The 27,008-nt window shown below is 36.7% G+C and overlaps 4 protein-coding genes across 4 annotated transcripts; 2 read left to right on the top strand and 2 right to left on the bottom strand.

Annotated features, from left to right (window-relative positions):
* Nucleotides 1-6,004: 6,004 nt before the first annotated feature.
* On the bottom strand, nt 6,005-7,895 carry LOC137951631 (cytochrome P450 CYP82D47-like). The gene is made up of 2 exons (XM_068798426.1): nt 6,864-7,895; nt 6,005-6,753 (listed from the first exon to the last, which is right to left on the bottom strand). Exons 1-2 carry the CDS (start codon nt 7,791-7,793, stop codon nt 6,133-6,135), a joined length of 1,551 nt encoding a protein of 516 aa, XP_068654527.1. The 5' UTR covers nt 7,794-7,895; the 3' UTR covers nt 6,005-6,132.
* A 3,511-nt stretch (nt 7,896-11,406) lies between these two features.
* LOC137952129 (xanthotoxin 5-hydroxylase CYP82C4-like) lies at nt 11,407-11,706 on the bottom strand. Its single transcript, XM_068799197.1, has one exon. It carries the CDS (start codon nt 11,704-11,706, stop codon nt 11,407-11,409), a length of 300 nt encoding a protein of 99 aa, XP_068655298.1.
* Nucleotides 11,707-12,578: 872 nt separating this feature from the next.
* On the top strand, nt 12,579-14,341 carry LOC137952128 (cytochrome P450 CYP82D47-like). Its single transcript, XM_068799196.1, has 2 exons — nt 12,579-13,529; nt 13,637-14,341. Exons 1-2 carry the CDS (start codon nt 12,579-12,581, stop codon nt 14,258-14,260), a joined length of 1,575 nt encoding a protein of 524 aa, XP_068655297.1. The 3' UTR covers nt 14,261-14,341.
* Nucleotides 14,342-23,660: 9,319 nt separating this feature from the next.
* On the top strand, nt 23,661-24,139 carry LOC137952127 (cytochrome P450 CYP82H23-like). Its single transcript, XM_068799195.1, has 2 exons — nt 23,661-23,724; nt 23,802-24,139. Exons 1-2 carry the CDS (start codon nt 23,661-23,663, stop codon nt 24,137-24,139), a joined length of 402 nt encoding a protein of 133 aa, XP_068655296.1.
* Nucleotides 24,140-27,008: the final 2,869 nt, after the last annotated feature.

The following is a 27,008-nucleotide window of genomic DNA, read 5'->3' as shown; positions in this document are numbered from 1 at the left end:
CAACTCGGATCGGGCCAACTAAAAAAAATAAAAATAAAATAAAATAAGCTCCAGTTTTGGGCGTCCAGAGGGTGGACTTAGCTATCGCGGATGCCACTTGGGCACAGGTGGAGACGTCGGTATACATACCCTACTTTCGAGCTTGAGGACAAGCCGTATTGATCTACTCTGTTAATTCGATTGGAGCTTGATTAGCTGTCTGGATTGATTTTCTCTATTCGTCGTGATCTCTGGTTTTTCGGCGCCGTGGGAAGAAGACACTGTTGGAAAATTTGATTTTCCTAAGTTAGGAAAAAATTAATGTGGCGCTGGTTCAGCGCCTGACGCAACCCAACACTATATCAATTTTATTACTATATTAAACTTCATATTTAAGTCTCTGGTAAATAAAATATAATTAAAGTATGCATTTGATTAATTAATTACTTTTAATTTTTTTTAAATATATTATTAATTAATACCATGTAAAAAATCTATCTTATGTTATTAATATAATAATTTTTTATTCATTAATCATATTTATTTTTTATTTACTCTATTGTATTAGTGATTTAATAGTGGTAATTAAAATATTGTAAACTCAAACACTTGGTTTAATTAATTTATTTTTATAATTAATAAAATTAATAATTTTAAATTTCGAAGATGAAGATGAAGATGATCTTGTCTACACTAACACCCTTTTTCAAAGATTTCGAACATGAACTTGTCTACACTAACACCCATTTCGAAGATGAAGATCATGTAGATGCACGAGTGATCATGTAGATGCACGAGTGATCATGTAGATGCACGAGTGAAGATCAAATTCCCCCCCCCCCCCCCTCAAAATCAAATTAATCTTATCCTCAAAAATCTTCTTTATCTTCGTGTGATGTGAGAGAGGTGGTTACTGGTGATGTGAGAGGTAAAGTGCTCCTGAGAATTGGTCACCAACTCTTACCTTGTTTTCCACCTTGACTGAAACTTTCACATGGCAGTTTGGAGCAAAACGTGAACTCATAACTGTTGACTTTTTCCTGCCATTTATTCTGGTGCAGATTCAATAAGAATCTTCACTGCGCTGATCCATTTAGAGTGAAGGGTTCAATAGAAAACATTACAAACTCCATGCCATCGTCTGCTAAACGCCGGAAGTGACTGGTCGGTCGGATTAGTGTGTGAAAGAAACTCAACGCGAAGGTGTCGTTCTACAAGCATGTGTCTTTCTCGTCGTCTTCCATCTCTATCCTCCGTTGTGGCCAGAAAACCAGACATTTCGAATCTTATGCGTCGGTACTCAGGTAACTATTTGGAGAAGAATTACCGTTCTCAGATAAGTAAAAACGGAAGCTTTCTGTTGTCACTTTCACAAACAAAGCAGAAGAAAAAACGGAATAGAAACACTATTATATGGATTCTCAATTCCTTCTCTCTACTCGTTCTCGAGTTCAATGAATCAGAGCATTGTCCCCTGGTTGTCCCAAATACCAAGTAGAAAAGCCACCGAATCCACTGAATCGATGTGACGGGGAGTCAGGAAAGTTCTCATAAACGTTTTCAATGCGCGATGACTCTGCTTATAAACCGATGGAGTTCGAACTCGAGTTATTGAACGAGTTCGAGGATTAATATATATTTATAATTTTGTCAAAAATATATGTCAAATAAATTATATATAAAATTATAATTATATTTTACATAAAATAGGGCATGACCTCTACTTAAAATTGGACATAACCTATGTACATAATACCTGCATTAAATTATCTATATACCCTACATAAAATTATTCAAAAACATTAGATAATATTATGCATAAGCTTTCTACAATAATCAAACACAAAAAATTAAATAAAATATCAATATTAATTTACAATCACCAAAATAAAAACTACAAATCCAATATAAATTTAAAAACTATACTACTATTAACATTATCATTTTCATTTACCAGCATCCTAAAGTATTTTTGTGCAATTACTTTGACAAATTTAGTTTGTTTTCTTAGTGTCTTCCATAGCATGAATTCTTGCAAAGGTTTAATCTATTTACTATTTTCCTATTGTGACATCTGTTAAGGTAAGTCATAAATGAATTTAAAAGGAAAAATTTGAGAATCAATGAGCCCCGAGTGAAAGGACTAGTTAACATCCTCCTCGAGCTAACGGGCAAGGACTTGCAGAAGATGTAAACGGCAATTGGGGCCTCTTACTGAAAACATCTGCATTATTCATTTGAAATTACTACAATCTTGCTTTTCTATTTTTGGGTTTAACCTCAGTCAACCTAATTTTTCCTGTAGCGATGCTGTCTTCCTCCATCTCCTCTCCCTTCCCTCCCTCTCCTTTGTCTCCTCTCCAACAGTTTCCCCTCTCTTATGTGATCTTCATCAACCCTTCTGAAGAAATAGAGAGAACTGAAAGAGAGTCTTTCGGTTTTGTCTGTCTCCAACAAAATAGAGCCTTCGGGGTTAGTCTCCCTTTCTCCCTCTCAGGAGAGAAATTCATACAAAAAAATAAATAAATAATCCCTAAGAATTTGTGAAGAGGAAATTATTGGAAGAGGTGCACTTCTTATTCTTTCATTATATTTATGTTCCACTGCTTCTCTCTGCTCCTAGTGTGACCTCTGGGAAGATGAAGAGCAATCTTCAAGTGATCAGTAGTCTAATAAGAAGTTTCTAAAATCATTTGAAACTAAAGAAAAACATTTTAGCTATATGAGATCTTCGTGGTTGTTATTCTTTTTGAGAATAATGAGTAGGAAGTTACATTAAAGGGGCCCAAATGTGGAATCTTCCTAGGTATTGTTGCTATTATCGCCTAACACCTGCCCGACATCCTCATAAAAGAAACATAAAAACTGAATGGTTGACCTCTCTAAAGGTTAGAGAAAGGATTTCTGATAGATATAATTCTCTGATCCTTGAGGTTCTTCTGTTTAAATCTGAAACAAGGTGTAACCATGTAACATTTTGATTTTTTTTTATGAACTTGGTCATGAAAGTTAAGCTTGTTTCTGGGTTAGTAACTGGTTCTGCGAATTTTTGTTGAACTTCTTTGTTTGTTTAGAACTTTAATCTATTGTTCCTTGTTCACTAGCTTTATTTTTAATTTGTATTGTCACAAATTCATTAATGAACACTCTTTTCAACAGGTGCAAAAGAAGTTATTTCTTGGTTAGCTTGGTGGATGATGTACATCCATGGAGATATCTTTGTAGTATTTAACAATATTTGAAGAAGTTTTGCTTTTTGGGTACACAATGTACCATTGGCTCTCTTTCTATAGTTTTTATTAACAGTGTCACAAAGATGGGTCTTGACATAAACAGTACAAGTAAGCCACTGTTACGTCCTCACTAATAAGACTGCTTGTAGCCTATCATCACATTGAAAAATAAAAAATTTAGAATATTACCTAATTTTTTTACCATAATAAAACAAATAACAAAATTTTTAACTTATTTGCATAAATACTCAACTTTGACCGGTAAACTGCACATGTGTACAGTCAAAAGTGACACGTAAACTTTGACCCATTACGTGTTGTCATGTTATCATGCTATATCAGTACCCAAGGAATCATATGCCAAGTCAACCTATACACCAACTGTAAGCCACGTCATCCTTCATGTAGGATGACACATCATCAACCACATCATTGAATTCCACGTAAGCCCTTCACTTCAGTTTACCCTTTTTTTTCTCATTTTATTTTCATGTTTGATTTAGGTTATTTTGTAATTAATTTTTTTTAAAAAATATTAATTTCAGGTTTTAAAAATTCTTACACATTTCATTTCATTACCTTTACTATAATATAATAAAAATTTATTTTTTATTAATTATTTAAAAATAATAATTTATTTTACTTAATACCATGATGTAATTATTTTATTTTAAGATATTATTTAATTTAATATTTAGTAAAATATATTTATTTTTAAAATTCTTATTTGTTGGTTCAAAAATTGTAACTTTTTTATAATAAAAAAATAAAATTCGTGTTAATTAATTAAAATAATTTATTCTTACCTATTTAACACCTTTTATTATCAATATAAAATATTTTTTAATAAAAAAATATTAAAAATTTATTTTTGAGTTTAAAATTCTAATTTATAGGTACACATTTAATTACCTTATAAATAAAAATATTTTAAAATAAAATAAAATTTTTAAAATTATTTAATTTATTAAATTATTTTTCAAAAATATTTATTTTTTAGAAAATAAAATAAATTTAATTTTTTTTCATAACTTAAAATGTATTTAAAATATTTTTAAAAACAAATTAAACAAATTAAATATTTTTTAAAAATATTATAAAAAAATTATATTTTTATTCGATGACGTGTCTGGATGACATGGTTTCCTACGTAAGACTTCTCGGGTGCTGATGTGGCACTACGTAATCGGTCAAAGCTTATGGGTCACCTTTGACTGTACACATGTGTAGTTTTTGTAATTTGTGTTATTATGTTAAAAAAATTAGGTAATATCCTAAAATTCCCTAAAAAAAATTACAGAGGAGATCCCAAGAGTGTTTGATTCTGGAAAACGAAGATCGTCTAATGGAGTAGAAACAAATACAACAACAAAACGACGAAAAGAAATTACGTTTCTTCTCTATTCCCTGGCACATTTCACAGCACTACTTAATGATCATCTACTCCATCTTCTTCTCCTTGCGCACCTTTCCTCCTTTCATACATGTCATCTTCTTCCCTTCATCCTCTCCCGCTCTTCCCATGATCTTAGTCTGCCCTGATTCTTGGTGTATATGATTGGAACGATAAAACCCATCAGTTCACCTGAGAGATCAGCTCTTTTCAGAATTCTGAACAGAGTTGAGAGAGAGAGAGAGAGAGAGAGAGAGAGAGAGTTGATCACGTATGTAGACGATTGTGAGGAAATCGAGCGTGTGGAGGTGAAGAGAAGATGAAGTATGTCATCGAACTGCAACAATGGACAAAACCGAGTGAATGACTGTTTTAGTAGTTTAGTAGTTGCGGTATATAAACTGCTATCACTTAACCAGCACTTGTTTTGACAGGTCCATGACCATCAGTGGCTCTGAATTCATTGAAATATTGAGGAACAGATATACCCAGAAAGAGAGTGAGGCCCAAGATGTAGAGATTTCGCATGGAGTTGTGGTTCGTGAACTGAATGAATGAGATCCCAATAGCAGCTGAAAATAGTTAAGTATCAGATGTTCAATCAAAGAGGTTTCAGTCATGAGAAGAGATAGTAGTATCTTGGTTTTGAGATTTGAACTCACCGACAAGTCCAAACAGAACACAGTATGTTTTGCATGAGACTCACCTTAGATTCCATGGAACTTGTGAGTGAGACTCATCTTAGACTATTTGATACGACTTCTTCACTACAATTCAAGTGAAAAACACGAGAGGAAGTATGATCCACTGTAAAATCACTTCATAGTTTCTTTGTAGACATCCTTTTGATGAGGGAAAACATATAATTTTAACATATAAATAGGAGAGCGAGCGGCCTAGGCCGAGCGGCAACAGCGGCTAGAGGAGGGGGCAAGAGAAGACGTGAGGAGAAAGATCGAGGAAGAGAGATTTTTGAGAAAAAAAACATACAAGTGAGGGCTTACGTGGCACGATATGTATTTGACTTTTTTTAAAAAATATTTTTTAATTTTTTATTTAATGACGTGTCAGCTTATGTGGCAGATGATGTGGTGAAATAATAATGTGGCAGACGACGTGTTGATCTATGTTTACTGCACTGATAACATGGTGACACATAAGTAGTCAAAGCTTACGTGTCGCATTTGACTGCACACATAAGCATTTGACCGGTCAAAATTGGATAGTTTTAAAAATATTTTGATGATGTCAGTGTTTTTAAGATAATTTATTTTAAATAGGTATTTTAGGGAAATTCCCAAAAATTAAATATGATTTACCCTGTACTAGCGAGTTTCATAATTCATTGGCAGAGATAACTGTATCAAGGCCATCTACACCGATTGCAAATTTTTACCAGTTGAGAGAACTATAACAACTTTTATTAATCATAAGATACTGGAAAGGACCCAGTAACGCAGACACTGCAGAAACAAGTCTCTTGGCCACTAACTGGATTCATAAGTTGGTCTCATTGTCTATGCTGTCTTAATAAAGGCTGGCAGGGAGACGAGGGGTGATGAGAACTTCAAGAGGAGTTTCTTTGGGAATGGTCACGCCCATGCCCTCCGTCAAATCTACTGGTTCATCTCCTACAGTCTGAAGATCAAATCCATGAAGTAATCGAGCGATAGTCAAGTGCATGACTTGGAGTGCAAATGATATCGCCGGGCACATCCGGCGACCTGACCCGAAGGGGATGAGCTCGAAATGCTGGCCCCTCACATCTAGATGAGCGTTGTTAGTGAGGAACCTCTCGGGCTGGAATGCCAAGGGGTTGGACCAGACTTCTGGGTCTCTCTGTAATTTCCAGAGGTTGAGTATCACGCGAGTGCCTTCTGGGACATGATATCCGGCTATTTTGCAGTCGCCCATTGCCAGATGTGGCCCGGAGAGCGGGGCTGCAGGGTACAGCCTCATGGCTTCCTTGGCAATAGCTTGCAGGTAAGGCAGGTTCTTAATGTCTGATTCCTCTACGTTTCTCTCTTTGCCCACAACTACATCCAATTCCTCTTGTGCCTTCTTCAGAGCACTTCTGTTGTTCAGTAGGAGTGCTATAGCCCAGGTCAGGGTGAGAGATGTGGTGTCAGTCCCAGCAAGAACAAACGTCTGCAAAGCAAGAAAATCTACTTACAAACAAGAATTTTGCAAAAAACTTTGAACAAATGAGAATTAATTCTGATAGACTGGGTAAACTTAAGTGAGACATGCGAATTTACCAAGGAAGTTGCTTTTATTGCTGTGTCTGGATCACAACCAGGGATAGGTGATTTCTCCTGGATCGACAACATCACATCGATGAAGTCCTGATCACCGTTATACACGCCGGAGATTCTCCTCTGTCGATGCTCCTCCACCCAGACGGAGACAAGCGCGTCCAACTCCTTGGCTGTCTTCTTCATGGCGCGTATGTGACCCCCCACGTCAAGCATCTCAAGAAAAGGAACTGCTTCAGACAACACAAAGATCCCAGTCAAGTAAAAGAACTGGTCCATCACCTCCCGGCATTTCTCCTCCACCTTGTCGTCTCCGACGCCGTTCGTGCCAAAATATCTCTTCCCCGCGATTGTCATCACAATGTTGTTGAACGTCAAGTCCCAGAACCACTGCTTCATCTCCACTTTCAGAGGAGCGTTGGTTCCCTTCTTCGCCCATTTTCTGTACAGATCCTTAATGCTCAAGTCGATCTCATTAACACGGACGTGCTTGAGTAACTCAAGCCGGTGGGTCGAGAGGAGTTCCAAGGTGGCGATCTTGCGTACCTCACGCCAGTAAGGGCCGTATTTGGCAAACCCAAGAACGGAAAAATTGTAGCCTAAATACTTGCCGGCCGTCAGGGGTGGGCGATTGGCGAGCACCTTGTCGTTGGTAGTGAGACATTCTTTCGCATGCTTCCAACTGCTCACCACGACAGCCCGCTGGAGGCCGATCCAGAGGGTGAACAAGGGACCATAAGTGTCTGCAAGTGCTCCCAGCGTTCGGTGGGGAAGCCGGTTGCCGCCGATGAGATGAAGGTGGCCGATTATCGGCCTCCAACCAGACACTTCCGGAGGCCCTTGATGGCGCTTGTAGAATGACCTGAACAGGCCGGAGAAGAGATACAGAGCCAAGAAGCCAAGGATTACTTGAAGAACGAGAAGAATCTCCATTGCAAAGCAAGGTTCGGAAGAGGATTCAGTGTGTACTTATAAAGCTGCAAGGTATGTTTTGGAACAAAAACATCTTGTATTTGGCGACTGTTGGAGGAATGCGGGTCTTCATTGTTGTCTGCATTAGCTGTTACGACGGAGCATCATGGTATTTACAGTGGGAGTTTTTGATTTTTTCTATTATTAGTCACTTCAGCTTTAATGCGCCAAATCACCTCATTTATGAGGCCGGTTTCTCTTAGCGTTTTTTCCTCTTTTGAAGATCTCACATGCATGGCCATGGCCCTTTGGATTAGCTGGGGGGCCTTGTAAGGAAAGCTGCATGGACACAACTAGTCATGACCATAATTGACACCCTTAAAAGTATGCCCAGTATTATTAGTGCCCAAAGTGTAAAAGGTGAAGGAGAAGGAGAAGTAAATTTGAAAGGGCACAAGTGGAAGTAAAAAATTACAGCAAGAAAGAAGCTGAAGTGGAAGTAACATTTGTCCAGTTTTTAGTAGGACCTGATGTAGGAGAAGGTTGTATGGTTTGTGTGCTAGAATTGACTATAACAAGGGGGTAGTTTTTGTTGCTCCCGTGTTCCCACATCATAGATTAAGTTCTAGGCTCACATAGTGGTGCAGCCAGGGCAACATACTTTGGAGAGCTAGTAGAGATAAAGTTGTGTGAGGGTAGGGGAAGCATTTAACTGATCCAGTTTGTGAATAGTTCGAGTTCGGCTTCATCAATGCTGAACTCGAATCGAATTTAAGTTTTGGGTTGCGTTCGTTTAGTTACAAAGCCAAGCTCGACCAAGCCACGGTTTGGTTCGCGAGCTGGCTCGGTAACTTAAAAAATTTCGGGCTTCGGGATCTTCACTCATTTTCTTCAAGAAAATCAGAGTTGCAGAGACAGGACAAAAAAATCACCGCTCTCCCCTCTCAGTCTCTCCTCCTCTCCCGTCCACTCTCCACAACTCCACTTATCTTGTCTTCTCTAACAAATCGAGAGAGTCAGAAAACTTTCAAACTTTGCTTGGAGGGATGCCCTATTTCAACAATGCCCTATTTTTTCAACAACCTCTTCAATCAACCGGTAGCACTTCCCGGTGACGACATCCTCCGGTCTCCATTAGGGATGCTCAATCTTCAGGCAAGAAATGATGACTCTGTTGTATGATTTCTGTCATCGATTCCTGCATACCCTTTATATGGAGTTTCCGACAAAATTATTTCCCTTTCAAGTGTTATTGCACCTGAATTAGCAAGGTTCATTAGGCTCCAGACCCTTAAGCAAAGGGTATGATTCTCTATTTCTTTTGTTTTTAAGTAGTTTTGTTGGCATTGTGGGCATTTGTTCATTCGGTGAGACTGTTATTATAAAAATATTATTTGATATGTTTAAGCATGTGCATGTTTCTTAGGTCATTTTGGACATGGAAAGCTTCAAACTACTTCTTGTTTAAGGTTTTCGTGACGGTTCTTTTTCCACCTCGATGGTCCTTTCTATAGATTTCCAGACACTATCTTGTAACTATCTGTTATTTGGGTTGGGAGAGTTAAAAATAGTACCAATAATGAAAGAAAGTGAGTCTTTAGTTGGAAAGACAAATCAAAATGGGGGGAGCATATTTTTGGCATGTAATTTCGGTAAACTATGTACAAAGGTCATGCCGAATTTTATATAGAGGTCATGCCGAATTGTATGCAGAGGTCATGTCTAATTTTATGCAGAGGTCATGCCCAATTTTAAATAAAATTTATGCATAATTTTATATACTGTTTATTTGACATGTATTTTATGCAAAATTTTAAAAGCAGGTTAGAGCTCAAACTCGGCTCAATCTCGAACTCAGTTGAAATTATTGGGCTCAAACTTGATTAAAATTTTAGGCTCGAGGGTGAGCTCGGCTTGAGTTCAAAATATTTAAATCAAGCACAACTCAAACATAGGCAAGTTTGAGCTTAACTCGACTCGACTCAATGCCATCCCTATGTGTGGGTTAGCAAAACCACATCACCCAACTCCTTCTTTTGAGTTGACTCATATGAGGGAATACATTATTACTAGTGGCATACTCCCTCGTATATTTGATGGTGCATCCTCTTCACACTAGACAACTCCTCACATCATGATCCTTCCATATAACAAGCATTTTGTTGGTCTTTATAGTGTTAGACTTGATTTTGTTTGCATGTATATTTGTAGTGCCTTTTATTTGGAAAAAAATTGTTTATATTTAATTTAATTAGTATGTGATGAAAAATTTCTTCTGATAAATTTTCACTCTAATAATTTTTAATGTTTTCTTTTAGGAATTTAAGGGTAAAACAATCTTTACTATTAATATAACTATATAATTCATGGTGTCTTTATATCAAAACCATGAAGGAGACGGGCAATTGTCAAGTGCAAAAGAGATTCCTACACACATTCATTGGCCAGATCCGAACGGAATTAAGTTGAAAATGCTGCCCTCTTATATCAACATCTGCATTAGCAGTAAGGAACCTCTCTGGCAGGAAGTTGAGGGCGTACAGAGATCTCTTTGTATCTTCCACAAATTCAGAAATAGACGGGTGCTGGCAGGATGAAGCCGTATTCTTTCTTTCACAATAGCGAGGAGGAATCGCAGGTTCTTGGTATCCGATTCATTCACTTTTCTGTTTTTTTCCTGAAGGGAGGCATTGAACCGAGCCGGTTAGTGAATAGTTCAAGCTCGGCTCTGACCCGGCTTTGTTTGGCTAGATTCAAAAGCATTTCAAATTGAGTTCGAGCAATGGTTTGGTTCGCGAACTCGCAAGCCGGCTCGGTTGATAAATAAAACCCCTTTCGGTTTACGCCTGTCTTCGTTTTGACTTTTCGTTTCGATTTCAAAGTCTTTCGAAATTGAAAGCAAAAGTCTAAGAAACTCTCTTCCAAAACTTTTGAGAGTAAAATCAGTGACGAAGGCTGCCCTATTTTACGATAATGATGACGATTTTCCTCCTCACCAGACCTCATTCTACCCTATCCCTCGGCCTCTTCATCTCTCAACCAGCTGTAACCGATTTCTGGTGTTGACGACCGAAGAAACTTGACCTAAAAGGTAAGTTTGTCCAATTTTTTCTTATGATTTTGAGCTCCTCAAGGAAATAAAGACTTGAAAAAGGTTTAAGTAGCAGCGGAATTTTCAAAAAAATAGATTGAACCAAAGGGAAAGGGTTCAAGGAGGTGATCTAAATAATTAGTACAAGCTTTTGGTGATGATCTTGGTCATCTGAATTCTAAAGAAGGAGCTTGAACATTAAACTCTACATATATGGGCAAGTGTTTTTGACCTAATTCTCAGACGACCTAGTCACTTTTTCTTGTTTTTTTGGGTATTTTCAAACTGAAACAGTGAATATCTCATGGTCAGTTAAACTGTGATTGTCTTAGCAGTTTGATTTGAGTTTAAAAAAACAATGTTCTACATAAATTCTCACTTCTTACCTTGTTTTTTCTCAATTGTTTTATTTATCAATCATATTTTTTTGGTATGTAACCCTCTAAAATGTTATTATCTTCCTGCAGGCCTCACTCTCCTCTTCAGCTACGTTGGTGCCGTAGTATCTCTTACCTGACACGATCATCACGATGTTGTTAAAACTCAAGTCTCTGAACCACTTTTCATCTCAACTTTGATTCCCACTTTGTTGTTTCCTGTCCACTGTTTGTACATATCCTTTATGGACAAATCGATCTCTGTGGCAAGAACGTGCTTGAGTAGCTCGAGCTGATGGGCTAATGAGAACCCAAAAACGGCACAGTTGTAAGACAGATACTTGCCGGCAGCCATACTTGAAAGAGCTTTCTCATTGGTAGTGAACGCCATCCATAGAGCGATCAGGGGCCCGTACTTTTCAGCTAAGGCTCCCAGCGTTCGAGCGAGAGGTTGCTGGTCATCCATGAGCTTATGTAAGTGACCTATTATTGGCCACCGTCCGGGGACTTCTGGTAGTGCAGAAACGGCTCCACGCTTCCTTCCTTATGATTTGCAGAGAGTAAAAGCCAATAAAACAGCTCAGAGGCCAAAATGAGGAAGCCCTATGTCCTTCTATTGGTTTATTTCCTTGCCTCTCAGGCCTTGCAAGGCTCGATCTCAATATCTCATACAAGAAAACTCAAATCACTCTAGGTAAGCATTGTCTAACTCTGCTTGTATGAACGATATATATACAGTATATATTTATTTATTTATATTTGCACAATATATAACATCTAACAGGTTAAAGGAACAAAAAAAAAAGGGGTTCATAAGTTGATGGGATCTGTTAAAGGAATAGTTCCACATAGATTTGTGAGTACAAAGATCTTGAGTTTATTAGTTAGAAAGAGGCTTCAATAGTTAGCTCTTCATTTTGGGATGGGTCTTAGAACCAAGTTCGGCTCGTTAATTTAAACGAGTCAATCCCGGATCGAACTGAGCCGAGCTCTAGCCACTAGCGAGCCGACTCGGTTATAAGCCAGCCCTATTCACAACCTAAACTATTTCAGATGTTTCATTCGCCTCAGAGTGCTACATACAGTATCATTGACCTCTGCTATCACTGTTAGTTATCATGATCTTTGTTAGTGGCATAAGCATCTCAATTATTGATGTCTATGCAGTCTGTCAAAGAAATATGATCACGGTTTTGAAGTCGTCCACTAAAATTGGCAATCATCTGCTTCTAGAATGAGTTTGTCGTAATGAAAGATGGAAGGGTTATTCTACATGCTCTGTAGCTTCTACTTTAAATACAGGACACTCGGCCGCACCTTCCATTCATCAACGTAGCCATGGAAGTAGGAATGCCTTTGCCAGTCCAAGCAGCGGTAGGGCTCTTGGTCGTTTTATTGGCTTTTAGTCTCTGGAAATCGTTGTCCAGAGATAGGACGACGGGAAGAAATTCCACACCACCGGAAGTCCCCGGACGGTGGCCAATAATAGGTCACCTCCTTAAGCTAATGGACGACCGGCAGCCTCTGGGTCGAACGCTGGGAGACCTAGCTGACAAGTACGGCACCCTGATCACAATCTGGATTGGCTTCCATCGATCTGTGGTGGTGAGCAGTTCCGAAATGGCGAAGGAGTGCTTGACTACCAATGATAGAGTTCTTGCAAGTCGCCCACTGCGTGCTGCTGGCAAGTATTTGGGTTACAACTATGCCATCTTTGGGTTCTCGCCGTATGGCAACTTCTGGCGTGAGATCCGTAAAATAGCCACTCTTGAGCTTCTCTCACCCCGTCAGCTGGAGCTACTGAAGCACGTTCGTGCCGCGGAGGTCGATTTGTCCATGAAAGATCTGTATAAACAGTGGATTGGAAACCAAAAAGCTGCAATCAGAATTGATATGAAAGAGTGGTTTGGAGACTTGGCCTTCAACAACGTGGTGATGTCAGTGGTCGGCAAGAGATACTTCGGCACGAACGTAACCGAAGACGAGAGCAAAGCGAGGAAGTTCCAGCAAGCACTCCTCGATTTATTTATACAAAGTGGGAATCCTATTCCATCTGATGCGGTTCCTATACTTGAGTGGTTTGATATAGGGGGTCACATACGTGCCATGAAGAAAACTTTGAAAGAGTTGGACTCCTTAGCTTCCATCTGGTTGAAGGAACATCGACTCCGGAGGCTCTCCAACAACTATGGACCTGATCAAGATTTTCTTGATGTGATGTTGACTATAATGTATAAATCCCACTTCGCCGAGTACGATCCCGATACAGTCATAAAGGCAACTTGTTTGGTAATTTCCGCATCCTCCATCCAAGAAATTCCCTTTTCAGAAGCTTCTTGTGAATTCCTCGAGCATAAATTCCTTTCCATAAACTTTTATCTTTCTTCCATTTGCAGACAATGATCTTAGCTGGGACAGACACAACTTCCGTTACCCTGACTTGGGCTCTCTCCCTGCTATTGACTAATCGTCATGTTTTAAAGAAAGCGCAAGAGGAGTTGGATGCCCAAATTGGAAAAGAAAGAAACGTTAATGAATCAGATATCACTAACCTGCCTTACCTCCAAGCCATAGTGAAGGAGACGTTGCGGTTGTACCCTGCATCTCAACTAACAGCACCACATCTGGCCATGGAAGACTGTTCTGTTGGTGGGTACACAATTCCTGCAGGCACCAGTGTGTTTGTGAATTTGTGGAAGATACAGAGAGACCCGCGTATCTGGACGGACCCCCTCAAGTTCCTGCCGGAGAGATTTCTCACTGTAAACGCAGACGTAGATGTGAGCGAACGCCATTTTGAATTCATCCCATTTTCCGCAGGTCGACGAATGTGTGCAGGAGCCTCTTTTGCGCTCAAGGTTCTGCAGTTAACACTTGCTCGTTTCCTTCATGAGTTTGATGTGGAGACGCCATTTGATGAACCAATCGATATGACTGAGGCCCCCGGACTAACAAGTCCAAAAGTCACTCCTCTTGGAGTCCTTTTGAGTCCTCGTCTTCCCGCTAATCTTTATATATAGTGACGATCATAAAATTACGAATTCGTGAAGTTTTTAGTTATCTTGGTTGCAAGACAATGGCGTTTCTGTAGCTATTATGTAAAGCCAATCTTTTATATTCTAAATTGTATAAATACCACCCTTACTCAATTGGAAAGGTGTATTTCATTCAACCTCTAATGTGGTTCATTTAATCCCCTAAAGTAGTCTAGTTCAACATCTAACATGACATCAAAGCAGATCGATCTTCTACATTTGCCATCCTACGATTTATTTATTTTTTGCTTCCTTTTCCTCTCCACCCGTAACTCACGCTCTACCACACCCTCACAAGCTGAACTACCCGGAAGATGCATTCTCTTCGATTTCGTCCACCCTAACCACAGCTCTTCCACATCTCTTTACCGGACGATGCGATTTCGTCTGCCCCAGCCGCTACCAGTATTGTTGCTCTTCCCAACCGCTCCCAATGTCGTTGCTCATCTTAGCCGCTACTAGTACTATTGCTCTTCCTAGCTGCTCCCAATGCTGCCGCTCTTCCCAGCCACTACTAGTGTCACTGCTCTTCCTAGCCAGTCCCAATACCACTGCTCTTCTCAGCCACTACCAATGTCATTTTTCTTCCTAGCCGATACCAATGCCGTTGCTCTTCCACTTCTCTTCCCCGAACGATGTGTTCTCTCCAATTCCATCTGTTATAAGTGTCGTTGCACTTCCACATCTCTTCACTAGATGATGTGTTCACTTCGATTTCGTCCGCCCCATCCACTACTAGTGCCACTTCTCTTTCACATCTCTTCACCAGACGATGTGTTCTTTTCGATTCTGTCTGCCCCAGCAGCTACTAGTGTCGCTGCTCTTCCTGTCATTTTGCTTCCAAGACCCTCGAAACAAATCTCCTTACATACCAAGTTCATAGTTTCAGTTGCTACGAGACAAGATTGGCCTCTCTAACAAGTGGGCTATCTTGAGGGGGCATGATAAGGGATAAGCATAATCTCTTTAGTTATCGGATAAGATCTTATTAGATTTATCTTATGTTGTATTTATCTTATCATGTAAAGCTTATCTTCTCTATTATAAATTGTATAAATACCACCCTTACTCAATTGTAAAGGTGTGGTTCAATTCATACTCTAATATGGTTCAGTTTATCCTCTAAAGCGGTTCAGTTCAACATCTAACAATCATAAATAACTTTTCTATATTCTAAAGAAACTTTGAAAAAAATAAGCCAAAAATCACTAAAATGGTTTCAGTTTACTTATATCTTACTAGAAAATTAATTTATTATCAACAAAAATGTTTTATTTCTAGTGTGAACGCAAACACTATTACTGACTTTCTTGATGTTTCCACTGATAGCATAAACACAAGAATTTCGATTAAAAGTATTTTTTTCCAAAAAAAATTATCCAATGAGATAATTGATTGAAGGGTCCCTTAGTCATATCCATAATTGTGAAACTTATCATATTAATTTTATTACTCTTTTATAAACTAAAGAATTTTTTGTATATCTAAAAATGGGTTGTGTTACCTTTTATAATTTGCACCATTTATATTTTTATTTGACTGCATAAGTTGTGTCTTTATATCCTTTAACTACTTAGAAAAAATTAATTAATTATGTTTGTATTAAATGTAGCATCAAATTTTTTGGAAAACACTACAAGGAAGTAGAGTTTAAAAAGGAAAATATTAAAAAATAAAAAAGAGCCTTATACTTAACAAAATTGTTGAAGTGCATAAATGAAATAGTCTTACATGACTCTCACGGTAAGAAGTCTCACAAAGCCAAAATTAATATGGTGGACTCTAACAAGAATCTCATGGAAGGAGCTCTCACAGAAGAGTGTCAGTTAAAGGAATTTTAGTTATGTCAGTCTTCTATTTATGTTTAGTTGTTCAATTGTTCTAGGACTTAAATTTTAGTGTTTAACTTTGTGTATATCTGGGATAAGGGTAATTTAATTGTAATTGGATTGTATTTGTTCCTTCTATTTTAAATAGAGGCTTATGTACTCAAACTAAATCAAATTAGTGAATTTTTTTCTCTTTTCCAGAAATTCAATACAAATTAAAATATTCAAGACATCAACATAGTTGTTTAGAGTTGAAGAGCAGATATGGAAGAGTCTCACATGGCTCTCACAGTAAGTAGTTTCACATAGCCATAATTAATATAGTGTAGTCTTACAAGAGCCTCATAGGAAGAGGTATAATAGAAAAGTCTTAGTTAAGGTATTTTAGTTATGTTAGTCTTCTATTTATGTTTTGTTATTCAATTGTTTTAGGACTTATCTTTTAGGGTGTGTTTGAAACACAAAAAGTGCAAAGAAAAAAATAGGAAGAGAAGAGAAAGACAAAGAGAAAAGAAAAGAGGTTTTTTCTTTTCTTGTTTGGATGCCCATGAAAAATGAGAGAGAAAATGGAAGAGAAATATAGTTTCTGTTGTTTGGATACACGTGGAAAAAAAAAATTAGCAATATTTTAAAATTTTGATGATTAATATTTTCTCTCAACTTTCTATTTCTTTTCTTTTCTTCCCAAATTCTATCATTTTGAGAGATAAAATTTATTAACTAAGAGAGAATGTGATTTTCTTTTCTCTCAATGATTATCTGCTGCCAAACAACAAAAAATAATTTTCTCTACCCTTTTCTTTTATTTTATTTCTTTGGATCCCAAACAGGCCCTTAGTGTTTAATTTTGGGTGTAAATGGGATAAGGGTAGTTTAAATGTAATTGGATTTTACTTGTTTCTTCTATTATCAGTAGTGGCTCATTGTACTCAAATTACAAACAATCAATGAAATTTTTTTTATTTTCTAGAAATCCAACATGGTATCAAAGTGGGTTCTGTGAGTCGACTCGCTCAATCCAGAGAGATAATGTGGTCCTTTTCTAATCTATCATCTCTAGTAGTTTAGGTTTGTATTCTATCTTTTTTCTTTCTTTCTTGTCCCAGTATCCATAGTTTTTTTAACATTCGCACCTCCATACATAACATTTCATTTTACAAATTACATATTGATGCAAAGATTTTCAAATCTACTTTCCAACAAAGAGAAACCAATATTTGAAGGTCAGACCGCAAGAGAGGTTCAAGCAACAACAAAAAGCCTAAACTTTTGAGCCATTTTATATCGTAAAGAACTAAACTTTATATGGAGAATTATACATCAAAAGATATATTTGTAACCCTATTGTATTACATATTATACTAATTCTCAATTTAAGTTTTCTAGAAGGAGATATCAATATTGGAAGAGTCAATGGTCTTGCTGGACAAAGAAGAAAGAGTACTCATAGCGGCCAGATTATAAAATCCAAAATCTATTAGAATCATTCTCTCAAAAGAAGTATATTTTATGAAGCAATATTATATTTCAATGAAAGGTGTCAAAGTCTAACTTCATGAGGATAAAATTTTATGTCAATCTGATATATATGTAAGGAGATATACACATTAGAGTCAACAACTATCTAGCTATAGAATGAAGAAAATAAAGAGGTCAAAACAGATTCCAGAATGAAGTTTTTTATGTCAAATTAGGTATCAAATTAAATATCATTGAGTCTAATTTCTTAAGTAACAAACATTTTGTGATACTAATCTATATTTTTAGAGATATTAATATCATAAGTACTAATGGTCAATTCTGCCAAAAATCTCTCATTTTTCATATTTTATCTTCATTATCTGTCCTTGCATTGGCATGAACTGAGTATCCTTTTCTCCTAAAATCCTTGTTTTTTAGCCAAATTTCACTTTCTAATAGAGAGTTTTGGTTAAAATTAATCACTCCACAATGTGCTTGTTTAGGGTATGCAAAAATTTCATGTTTCAAGTTTTGCATTTTGTTATTTGGTTGTGTATCTTACGCATCATCAACTCCAAAAATTGTGGTCACCCCCAAAAAATTATACTTGGTCAAATTTATTACATTTTACCATTTTACTCTCCCCTATTTTTTTAAAGGCCATGTTCTAGATTTGGTTGGAAGTATGAGTGTTATATAGTCGCCTAGTATTTATTTCGTTTATCATTTTTTTTTATTACTTCAACACAACGCTTAGACCCACTACTTAAAAATTATAAGAGTGTGTCCAACATCTAGCTTGATTCAAGTCTTTTATTCTTCACCCAAGAGGTGATTTGTGCTTGAGCTATCCTTAAAAAGTGAGCAGTCTCTTTGTTGTACCCTAAAGTTGGGCAGTTTCTCCGCCTTTAAAATTGGTCGAGTGTGTTTTAGACTATGACCACTTTGACTAGTGTATGGAGCTTTTTCATACAGCTACGAGTGATTTTCTTTTCCCACATTGTGTTTTATAAAAGTTGGGTCTCTATGTCTTTTTTATCCCTAGCTTGAGGAGGAGAACTTGAAGAACAAGTACAAGAAAAGAGTATTTTGCTCCACATGTTGTGGTATTTTTTATGTGACCAAAATATTCAAGAAAGGGGAAGAAAAAATAATGAAGATTTAACATCTATATAAAATTTTTAGCCAATGAACATTGAAGACCAAAAATATTTTTCATTGCTAACTAATGTTATAAACTCCATCTTGAAGGGGAGTGTTGAAGAACAAATATGGAAGTCTCATATGACTCTCACAATAGGAAGTATCACAGAGCCATGATTAATATGGTAGAGTCTTACAAGAGTTTCACTGGAGGAGGTCTCACAAAAGAGTCTTAGTTAAAGGTGTTTATTTCAAATATTTTGGTTTAATTTTTAATTTGGTTTATTTTTGGGAGGGAGAGGGGAAAGGGGGATTGGTGATGAATTTGTATATTTTTTAATATATTATTATTAATTTTAATGGCGAGGGAGAGGGAGAGGGAGAGAGGAAAAGGGCATAAAGGAAAGGAAGAGGAGAGAGGGAAAGGGCCAGAAGATATGGGGAAAGTGAGAATTTTAAATTTATTTAATTTTTAATCTTTTTAACTAGGTGATGGAGGGAGGGAGGGAGGGAGGGAGATGAGAGAGAGAGAGAGAGAGAGAGAGAGAGAGATTTGCAAAGGAAATAAAGACAAAGAGAGGGTCTCTAGTTGCAAGAGATCCAAGGTTAGGTCTCAATGCAACAAAGTAAGATTTCGGGTCTCTTGGAGTCAACTACATTTGGAATGTCTCAACATAAAAGGATGGCTGACATTGACCTCATGAAGAAAACATCAAAATACTGTCAAGAATGAAATAGCTGGAGAAAATCTAAGTAAAAGGATAATATTTATTACATTAATAAATAAAATATTTAAAAATAAAATGATCATATTTAAATATTACATATTCCTAGCTAATTGAAAAAGATTAATAAACAAGTACAAGTTCTTAACCTTAAGGAGATGAATGGAGAGTTTTGTAATGGAGGAAAATTTGTTTCAAAATGCTTTTTCAATGTTAGTGATATCCATCAATACTTTTACTTAATAACAAATAGAAGTGAAAGTGAATTAATAATATGTGTGCATGTACTGTTCAAGTATATGTTCAAGAGGAGAGGAGAGGAGAGAAAAGGGTGCCGGAGGGAATGCTAGTGCTTTAGTCTTTTGGCCATGGTCTTAGTTTTCAACCCATGTCTCAGTCTTTGTGTTTTATACCTTAAGTCTTTTTAGCCCATGTCTTAATTAATTCATTCAAGTTTATTCATTTTACAATTTTTTTAGGTTGCCAACATATATCTCCTCTTCTCAAAGCTTTACACTTTGCTTTATTTCATTTTTGTTCCTATGTAAGGATAGTTACATTTTAGTTAATTTTTTAATTGAGTGCTTGTGTAGCACCTTGAATTTTGTTACTTCTTTAATATGCTTGAGTTGATTAGTTATTTAAATAGTTATTCTTTTAATTATTTATATTTGATTAATTGTTCTTTAACAACTGTTATTGGGAGTGTCATGCACTTATGTCAATGCATAAAGGAGTAATCATCATGAAATTAGGGGAATACAATGAGACCATCACAGAGATTCAATATTTAACTTTTAATGGTTTAATTATTTAATTTAATTTTAATTTATTAATTGTGGGGAGAGACGAAAATAGAGGAGAGAGTGAGAAGTCAAGAGGGTATTGGGGATGGTTTAATTTTTTAATTTGGTTTATTTGTGGGAAGGAGAGGGGAATGGGGGGAGATAGGTTATGAATTTGTATAATTCTTAACATATTATTATTAATTTAAATTTTGGATGGAGAGGGAGAGGGAAAGGAAGAGGAGAGAGATAAAAGGGCAGGAGAAATGGGGAAGAGAGAAGTTTTAAATTTTTTATTTTTATTTTTAATCCTTTTAACTAGGAGATGGAGGGAAGGAGGGATGGAGAAAGAGAAAGTGAGTGGAAAAAGAAATAAAGACAAAGAGAGGTTTCTAGTTGTAAGAGATTCAAGGTCAGGTCTCAACTGCATTTGGAATGTCTCAACATAAGGATGGCTTACATTGACCTCATGTAGATAGCATCAAATTACTGTCATGAATGAAGTATTGGGAGGAAATCAAAGTAAAAGGATCATATTTAAATATTACATATCAATGAGTGGAACATCATGGAGAAGAATAATGTCATATTTAAATATTACATGTTCCTAGCCAATTGAGAAAGATTAATATCATATTTAAATATCACATATTCCTAGCCAAGTTCTTGATCTTATGGAGATGAATAGACAGTTTTGTAATGGAGGAAAATTTGTTTCAAAGTGCTTTTTCAAGGTTAGTGATATCTATCAATACTTCTACTTAATAACAAATAGAAGTGAAACTGAATTAATAATATGTGTGTGCATGTACTGTTCAAGTATCAGTATAAATATTTTGCATACCATTAAACTTTATTTTTAGTCATATTTCGCACAAAATTTTGATAAAATATATTTCCATTAAGGGGGGGTTAGTCTACAATGAACTTGAAATGAAGTTAAGATTTCAATTCATCTTAAATGAATTGATTCAACTTCAACTCATCCTTGGGTGTTAGAGTAGACAAGTTCAAGTGCAATTGAAAATAAATTCCAGTGTTAGTACCCCCAAAATGAAAAATATGATATAAACAAAAAAAATGAGTAACTTTTTATAATATACTTAAGTAGAACATATACCTATAAATAGATAATTAACCAAAATAAACATGGTTACTACACTTATAAGTGATTTAATGTGTAGTATTAAAATATATTAATAAACTAATTAATGAAAGACTATATTATATTACTTAATGATTATAGTTTATTATAAATTAATACAATAATTATGTGTGACTAGAATAAATTATAAATAAATAAAGTAAAAAATAACATAAGCGAATATAATTAATAAATAAATTATTTTTTAATAACATAAGATATATTTTAACATTAAAAATCACTAATTTAATACAATAATAAAAAATATAAATATATATATATATATAATTATATCGATAACATGATATATATTTTTACGTATTATTAATTAATAATATATTGCCATAAAATTTAAAACCATTGGTTTAATTAATTATAACAATGAGATAATTAAACCAAAACAATTTATCAAATGTTTACTTTAACAATATTTTAATTATGACTATTAAATCACTAAATTAATACAATAATTACAAAATGAATATACTGAATAAATAAAAATAATTATTTTATAAATAAAAAATATGGATTATTTTAAAAAATAAATATAATGAAGTTATGACGTTGGTTTAATTTATCCTAACTTAGGAAAAATTAACCTAGCGTCATCTTCCTCATGGTGCCGATAATGGCAGGAGACAACGGCGTGCCAACCGGCAAAGACGACGGAGGCGGCGCTCTGATGGTACGCCGAGAGGGAGAAGAGAGGGAGGCCAAGAGGCTCTGCGACAGAGGCTCGGCCTCCTATGCTCTGCGATGGAGGCTGAGAGGAAGAAGAGTGGGAGGCCGAGAGGGAGAAGATAGAGGGGAAAAAAAATTCAGGAGAGGAAGGCCGAGAAGGGAGAAAAGCCAAGAGGGAGAAGAGAGTGGAAGAAGTAGACGCGAGAGGGAGAAAGGAGAAGAAGTCGAGGAGAAGAGTGGGAGGAAAAAATTTAGGGAAAGGAAGGCCGAGAGAGAGGGAGAACAAAGTGAAATGAGGAAAACATTTGTCAGGGGAGGGGAGACACATCCCGCGCGATTGCTTCATGTGAATGATTTGTAAAATAGGTATGAAGCACGATTCCCCAATTTTTGCCAAAGAAGATTACCTGGCGTAATTCAAATGAAGAGGCTCTCATTTACCACAAACAGTCTAATCGAATGAACGGAGTAATGCGTAGGTACATCTCTGTTTCATTGTAAACTATGTAATTTGTAACACTAGATACATAAAAATAGTTAAACATAGAGGGGATCTTAGACATTACGTAACACATAATGTCTCTCCTTCTGGAATGAATTTTTCATAATTAGAAATAGAAGAAATTTTAGTTACATGGTGCCATCTATTGGAGACCAAAAGACCAAAGAAAAAATGAGGGACTCATCTCCAAAGTCGAAGGGTTTGCCATCATTTCATGCATCACATATAATCGAGCAAGCCCTAATTGAAGAAAAGGCCACAGGTACGTGGAGAGAGATGGTACGTGGCTTTTAACCACCACCCATGTGTGTTGTCTCTGATTTGCGAAGGGTTAGTCTACATGCACTGTAGCTTTTACTATAAATACAAGATAGTCGACTGCACCTTTTGTTGATTTTCAGGACTCCATGAATTTAGCTCATGGAGACAATGGGAAAGAAACCCATTGGGAGAAAACTGGAGGAAGAAGGGTTATGGAATTGATTCTTCCTTACCCTCCCCCTGAAGCTCTATTTATAGATTTATGAAACTATAATATTACAATAATACCGTTGAACTTAGGGTTTAGGGTTTTAACCCTTGAACTTTAACATAATTACATCAATGCCATCTCTATGAGATGACCATTTATTTACCATCCTACCATCAATGTATGTGGGCCTATGGGCCTTCTCCTTAATGGACCTTGAGCCCATCTTCTATATCTCTTGGTTGCATGGGTCTTCCTTGGTCTTATGGGCTTGGGCACATCTTCTTATACACTTTGATATGTGGGTCTTCCTTGGTCGTGTGGGTTTGGGCCCTGTCTTCCAACACCTTCCATTCATCGAGGTAGCCATGGAAGTAGGAATGCCTTGACCACAGCAAGCAGCGGTAGGGCTCTTGGTCCTTTTATTGGCTTTTGGTCTCTGGAAATCTTTGTCCAGAGATGGGAGAACGGGAAGCAATTCCACACCATCGGAAGTCCCTGGATGGTGGCCAATAATAGGTCACCTCCGTAAGCTCATGGATGACCGGCAGCCTCTAGGTTGAACGCTGGGAGACCTAGCTGACAAGTACGGTACCCTGATCACAATCTGGATTGGCATCGATCTGTGGTGATGAGCAGTTCCGAAATGGCGAAGGAGTGCTTGACTACCAATGACAGAGTTCTTGCAAGTCGCCCACTGACTACTGCTGGCAAGTATTTGGCTTACTATATACCACCTTTGGGGTTTCACCATATGGCATCTTTTGGCGTGACATCCTTAAAATAGCCACTCTTGAGCTTCTCTCATCCCGCCAGCTGGAGCTACTGAAGCACGTTCGCGCCGCGGAGGTCAAGTTGTCCATGGAAGATCTGTATAAACAGTGGATAGGAAACACAAAAACTGCTATCAGAGTTGATATGAAAGAGTGGTTTGGAGACTTGGCCTTCAACAATGTGGTGATGTCAATGATCGGAAAGAGATACTTTGGCACGAACGTAACCGAATATGAGAGCGAGGCGAGGAAGTTCCAGAAAGCGCTCCTCGATTTATTTCTCCAAAGTGGGAATCCTATTCCATCTGATGTGGTTCCTATTAGGAGTCTTCGGTTGTTGTATTCATGCTGACTTGTAAAGTGTAATGTTGAGTTGCTGAGTTAAATTGTTGAGTTGTAATACTGAATTGTTGAGTTGTATAGTTAAGTTAGCCGCCGACTTATTCATTTTTTGGTTATGTATATAAACACTTACAGTAACTTCTGTAACAGTACTTTGTTTTTTTGACATAACAGAAAGAGTTCTCTATTTGCTTTGTTTTCATACAAATTCCAGAGTAGATTTTATCATGGTATCAGAGCTAGACGAGACCTTGAGTTCCTTTCGTCCAATGGATTCTTCGAATCCATATTACCTTCATCATGGAGATAGTCCGAGAAATGTTCTCGCCACTCAGCTTCTCACCAGTGAAAATTTCAACACAAGGCGTCGCTCAATGTTAATGGCATTAACTGCCTCTGTTTCGTTGATGGATCACTTCCATCTCCTTCTGAAGCATCTCTATGTTTCATTTTTGGACTCGTTGCAACAACATGGTTCTTTCCTAGATTTTGAATTCTCTTTCACGAGAGATAGCTGCCAACGTCATTTATGTCAATTCTGCTCATGCGATGTGGTCCAATCTCAATGAGAGGTTTTCTCAAGGGAATGGACCTCGCATTTATCAACTGCAGAAGTCCATCGCATCTCTCACTCAAGATTATCTTGTTGTAAGTGCCTATTTTACAAAAATGAAAAGTCTATAGGATGAGTTACACAATTACCGTCCACTACTTGTTTGTTCTTGTGGTGCGTTGAGATCTTTGATGGATATGTAGCAACAAGAGTATGTCATGTTGTTCTTAATGGGACTAAATGACTCATTCTCACACAATTGAGGTCAGATCCTTCTTAATGATCCTCTGCCTTCAATTAATAAAGTGTATTCTCTAATTATTCAAGAAGAACGCCAACGAGAGATTGGATCTGTGATGTTACCTGCCATTCCTTCTGCTACTACTATCTCTTCTGCTGCTAAACCAATTCATCAGAATAAGTCTAACACTCGTAGACCTATTTGCTCTCATTGTTTTATACCAGGCCATACATTGGAGAAAATTTTTAAGTTGCATGGATATCCTCCAGGATATCGATCTAAAAGCAAATCCTCCAATTCTTCTAATTCTTCCAATATTTCTGCTAATCATTCTGCGTCTATTAACAATGTTGCAGTAGAATCATCAACTAGTCCTTCATTACATTTAACTTCATAGCAATGTCAACAGCTTTTGGCATTACTCCATGCTCAATCTTCCAATCCCTCGCCACACAATGCTAATATGGTAACATCTCTACTTGAACATTTATCTGGTAAGTTTGATTCTGCATCTTCACATTCTGTTTTTTTCTTTTAACACTGTTAAATCTGGTTTGATTCCTAGTGGTGAATGGATCATTGACACTTGTGCCACGGACCATATGGTTCATTCTATATCCTTTTTTGATTCCTATCAACCTATTCATAATTCATTTGTCAAATTGCCAAATGGTTCATCTACACCAGTTACACATATTGGATCCATTCACTTGTTTCCTCAACTCACATTATACAATATTTTGTGTGTTCCTTCCTTCCACTTTAATCTAATTTCTGTCAGCAAGCTTACTCAATCTTCCTCATGTTGTACAACAATCTTTCATGACTTTTGTTTTCTTTAGGACCACATCCATTGGAGCATAATCGGGAAGGGTAAAGCTTGTGAAGGGCTTTATCTACTGCAGAAACCAGATTAACCTGTGAACTCTCCTAAAAATGTGTTTTCTAATTATTTTTTTGGTTTTAATTCCAGACTTTCAGTTTTTGACATTTGGCATAAGAGATTGGGTCATCCATCTCAATCTCGAATGAAATTGTTTTCCTTTGTTGTTCCACAAATTGTTGTTCCTAATTCAATGGTTTGTATTATTTGTCCTCTTGCTAAACACAAGAGATAGCCTTTTCCTTTACAAAGTCAGACAAAATCTTGTTGTCCTTTTGAACTAATACACTGTGATATATGGGGCCCATTTCAATCTTCTTCCTTGGATGGTTTTAAATACTTCTTAACAATAGTTGATGATTATACTCGTAGTACTTGGGTTTATTTGTTAAAATCCAAATATGATGCTCGGGTTCTCTTACAAAATTTCATAGCTCTAGTTGACACTCAATTTCACACTAAAATCAAGTATGTGAGAACTGATAATGGCAGTGAATTTGCCATGCCTTCATTCTTTGCTAGCAAATGTGTAATCCATCAACTATCTTGTGTAGCAACTCCACAACAGAATTCAATTGTGGAAAGGAAACATCAACACATTTTAAATGTGGCTCAAACACTCATGTTTCAATCTCATTTACCATTGCATTTCTGGTCTGATTCGATTCTTATTGTTGTTTATTTAATAAACAGAATTCCTTCTCCATCCTTACAAGGCAAAAGTCCTCATGAGTTGTTTTTCAATAAGCCTCCTGTTTATGATCATTTGAAGGTCTTCGGATCATTTTGTTATGCTTCAACCTTATCGCATAACAAATCCAAGTTTGCTCCTAGAGCTCGTAGATGTATATTTATTGGATATCCTCTTGCCATCAAAGGTTACAAATTATATGATCTTGATGATCATATTTTTTTTGTTTTCCGAGATGTAACATTTCATGAACATATATTTCCTTTTAAATCACTATCTCAGAATTTGCACTCATCTGTTGCAGTTGTTCTTCCTAAACCATTGGTTGATATTTTTTCTCATAATTCTGATATTGCATCTTCTTCAAATGATCATTCCTCTCCTATAACTCTTGAATTTGAACCTTATTCTCCAAATCAGCATCCACACATCATTGCTGAAACAAATCACAGTACCTGTTTCTAATGATCCACCTCTTAGAAGATCTTATCGGGCTTATAGGTTACTTAGA

The sequence above is a fragment of the Aristolochia californica genome, unplaced genomic scaffold (genome assembly GCF_029961685.1).
Source record: "Aristolochia californica isolate CCGP_79_NKW_82.1479 unplaced genomic scaffold, dmAriCali1.0.hap1 SCAF_15, whole genome shotgun sequence".
Lineage (NCBI taxonomy): Eukaryota > Viridiplantae > Streptophyta > Magnoliopsida > Piperales > Aristolochiaceae > Aristolochia > Aristolochia californica.
This window is presented reverse-complemented; position numbering and strand designations above follow the sequence as displayed.

Bases quoted from the DNA above. Each gene is read 5' to 3' on its own strand.
- LOC137951631 (XM_068798426.1), bottom strand. From the start codon at position 7,793: ATGGAGATTCTTCTCGTTCTTCAAGTAATCCTTGGCTTCTTGGCTCTG. The intron at 6,754-6,863 runs GTAAATTCGCAT...CTTGCTTTGCAG, and splicing joins CAATAAAAGCAACTTCCTTG to ACGTTTGTTCTTGCTGGGAC.
- LOC137952129 (XM_068799197.1), bottom strand. From the start codon at position 11,706: ATGGATGACCAGCAACCTCTCGCTCGAACGCTGGGAGCCTTAGCTGAA.
- LOC137952128 (XM_068799196.1), top strand. From the start codon at position 12,579: ATGGAAGTAGGAATGCCTTTGCCAGTCCAAGCAGCGGTAGGGCTCTTG. The intron at 13,530-13,636 runs GTAATTTCCGCA...TTCCATTTGCAG, and splicing joins TCATAAAGGCAACTTGTTTG to ACAATGATCTTAGCTGGGAC.
- LOC137952127 (XM_068799195.1), top strand. From the start codon at position 23,661: ATGGCGAAGGAGTGCTTGACTACCAATGACAGAGTTCTTGCAAGTCGC. The intron at 23,725-23,801 runs GCAAGTATTTGG...TCCTTAAAATAG, and splicing joins TCGCCCACTGACTACTGCTG to CCACTCTTGAGCTTCTCTCA.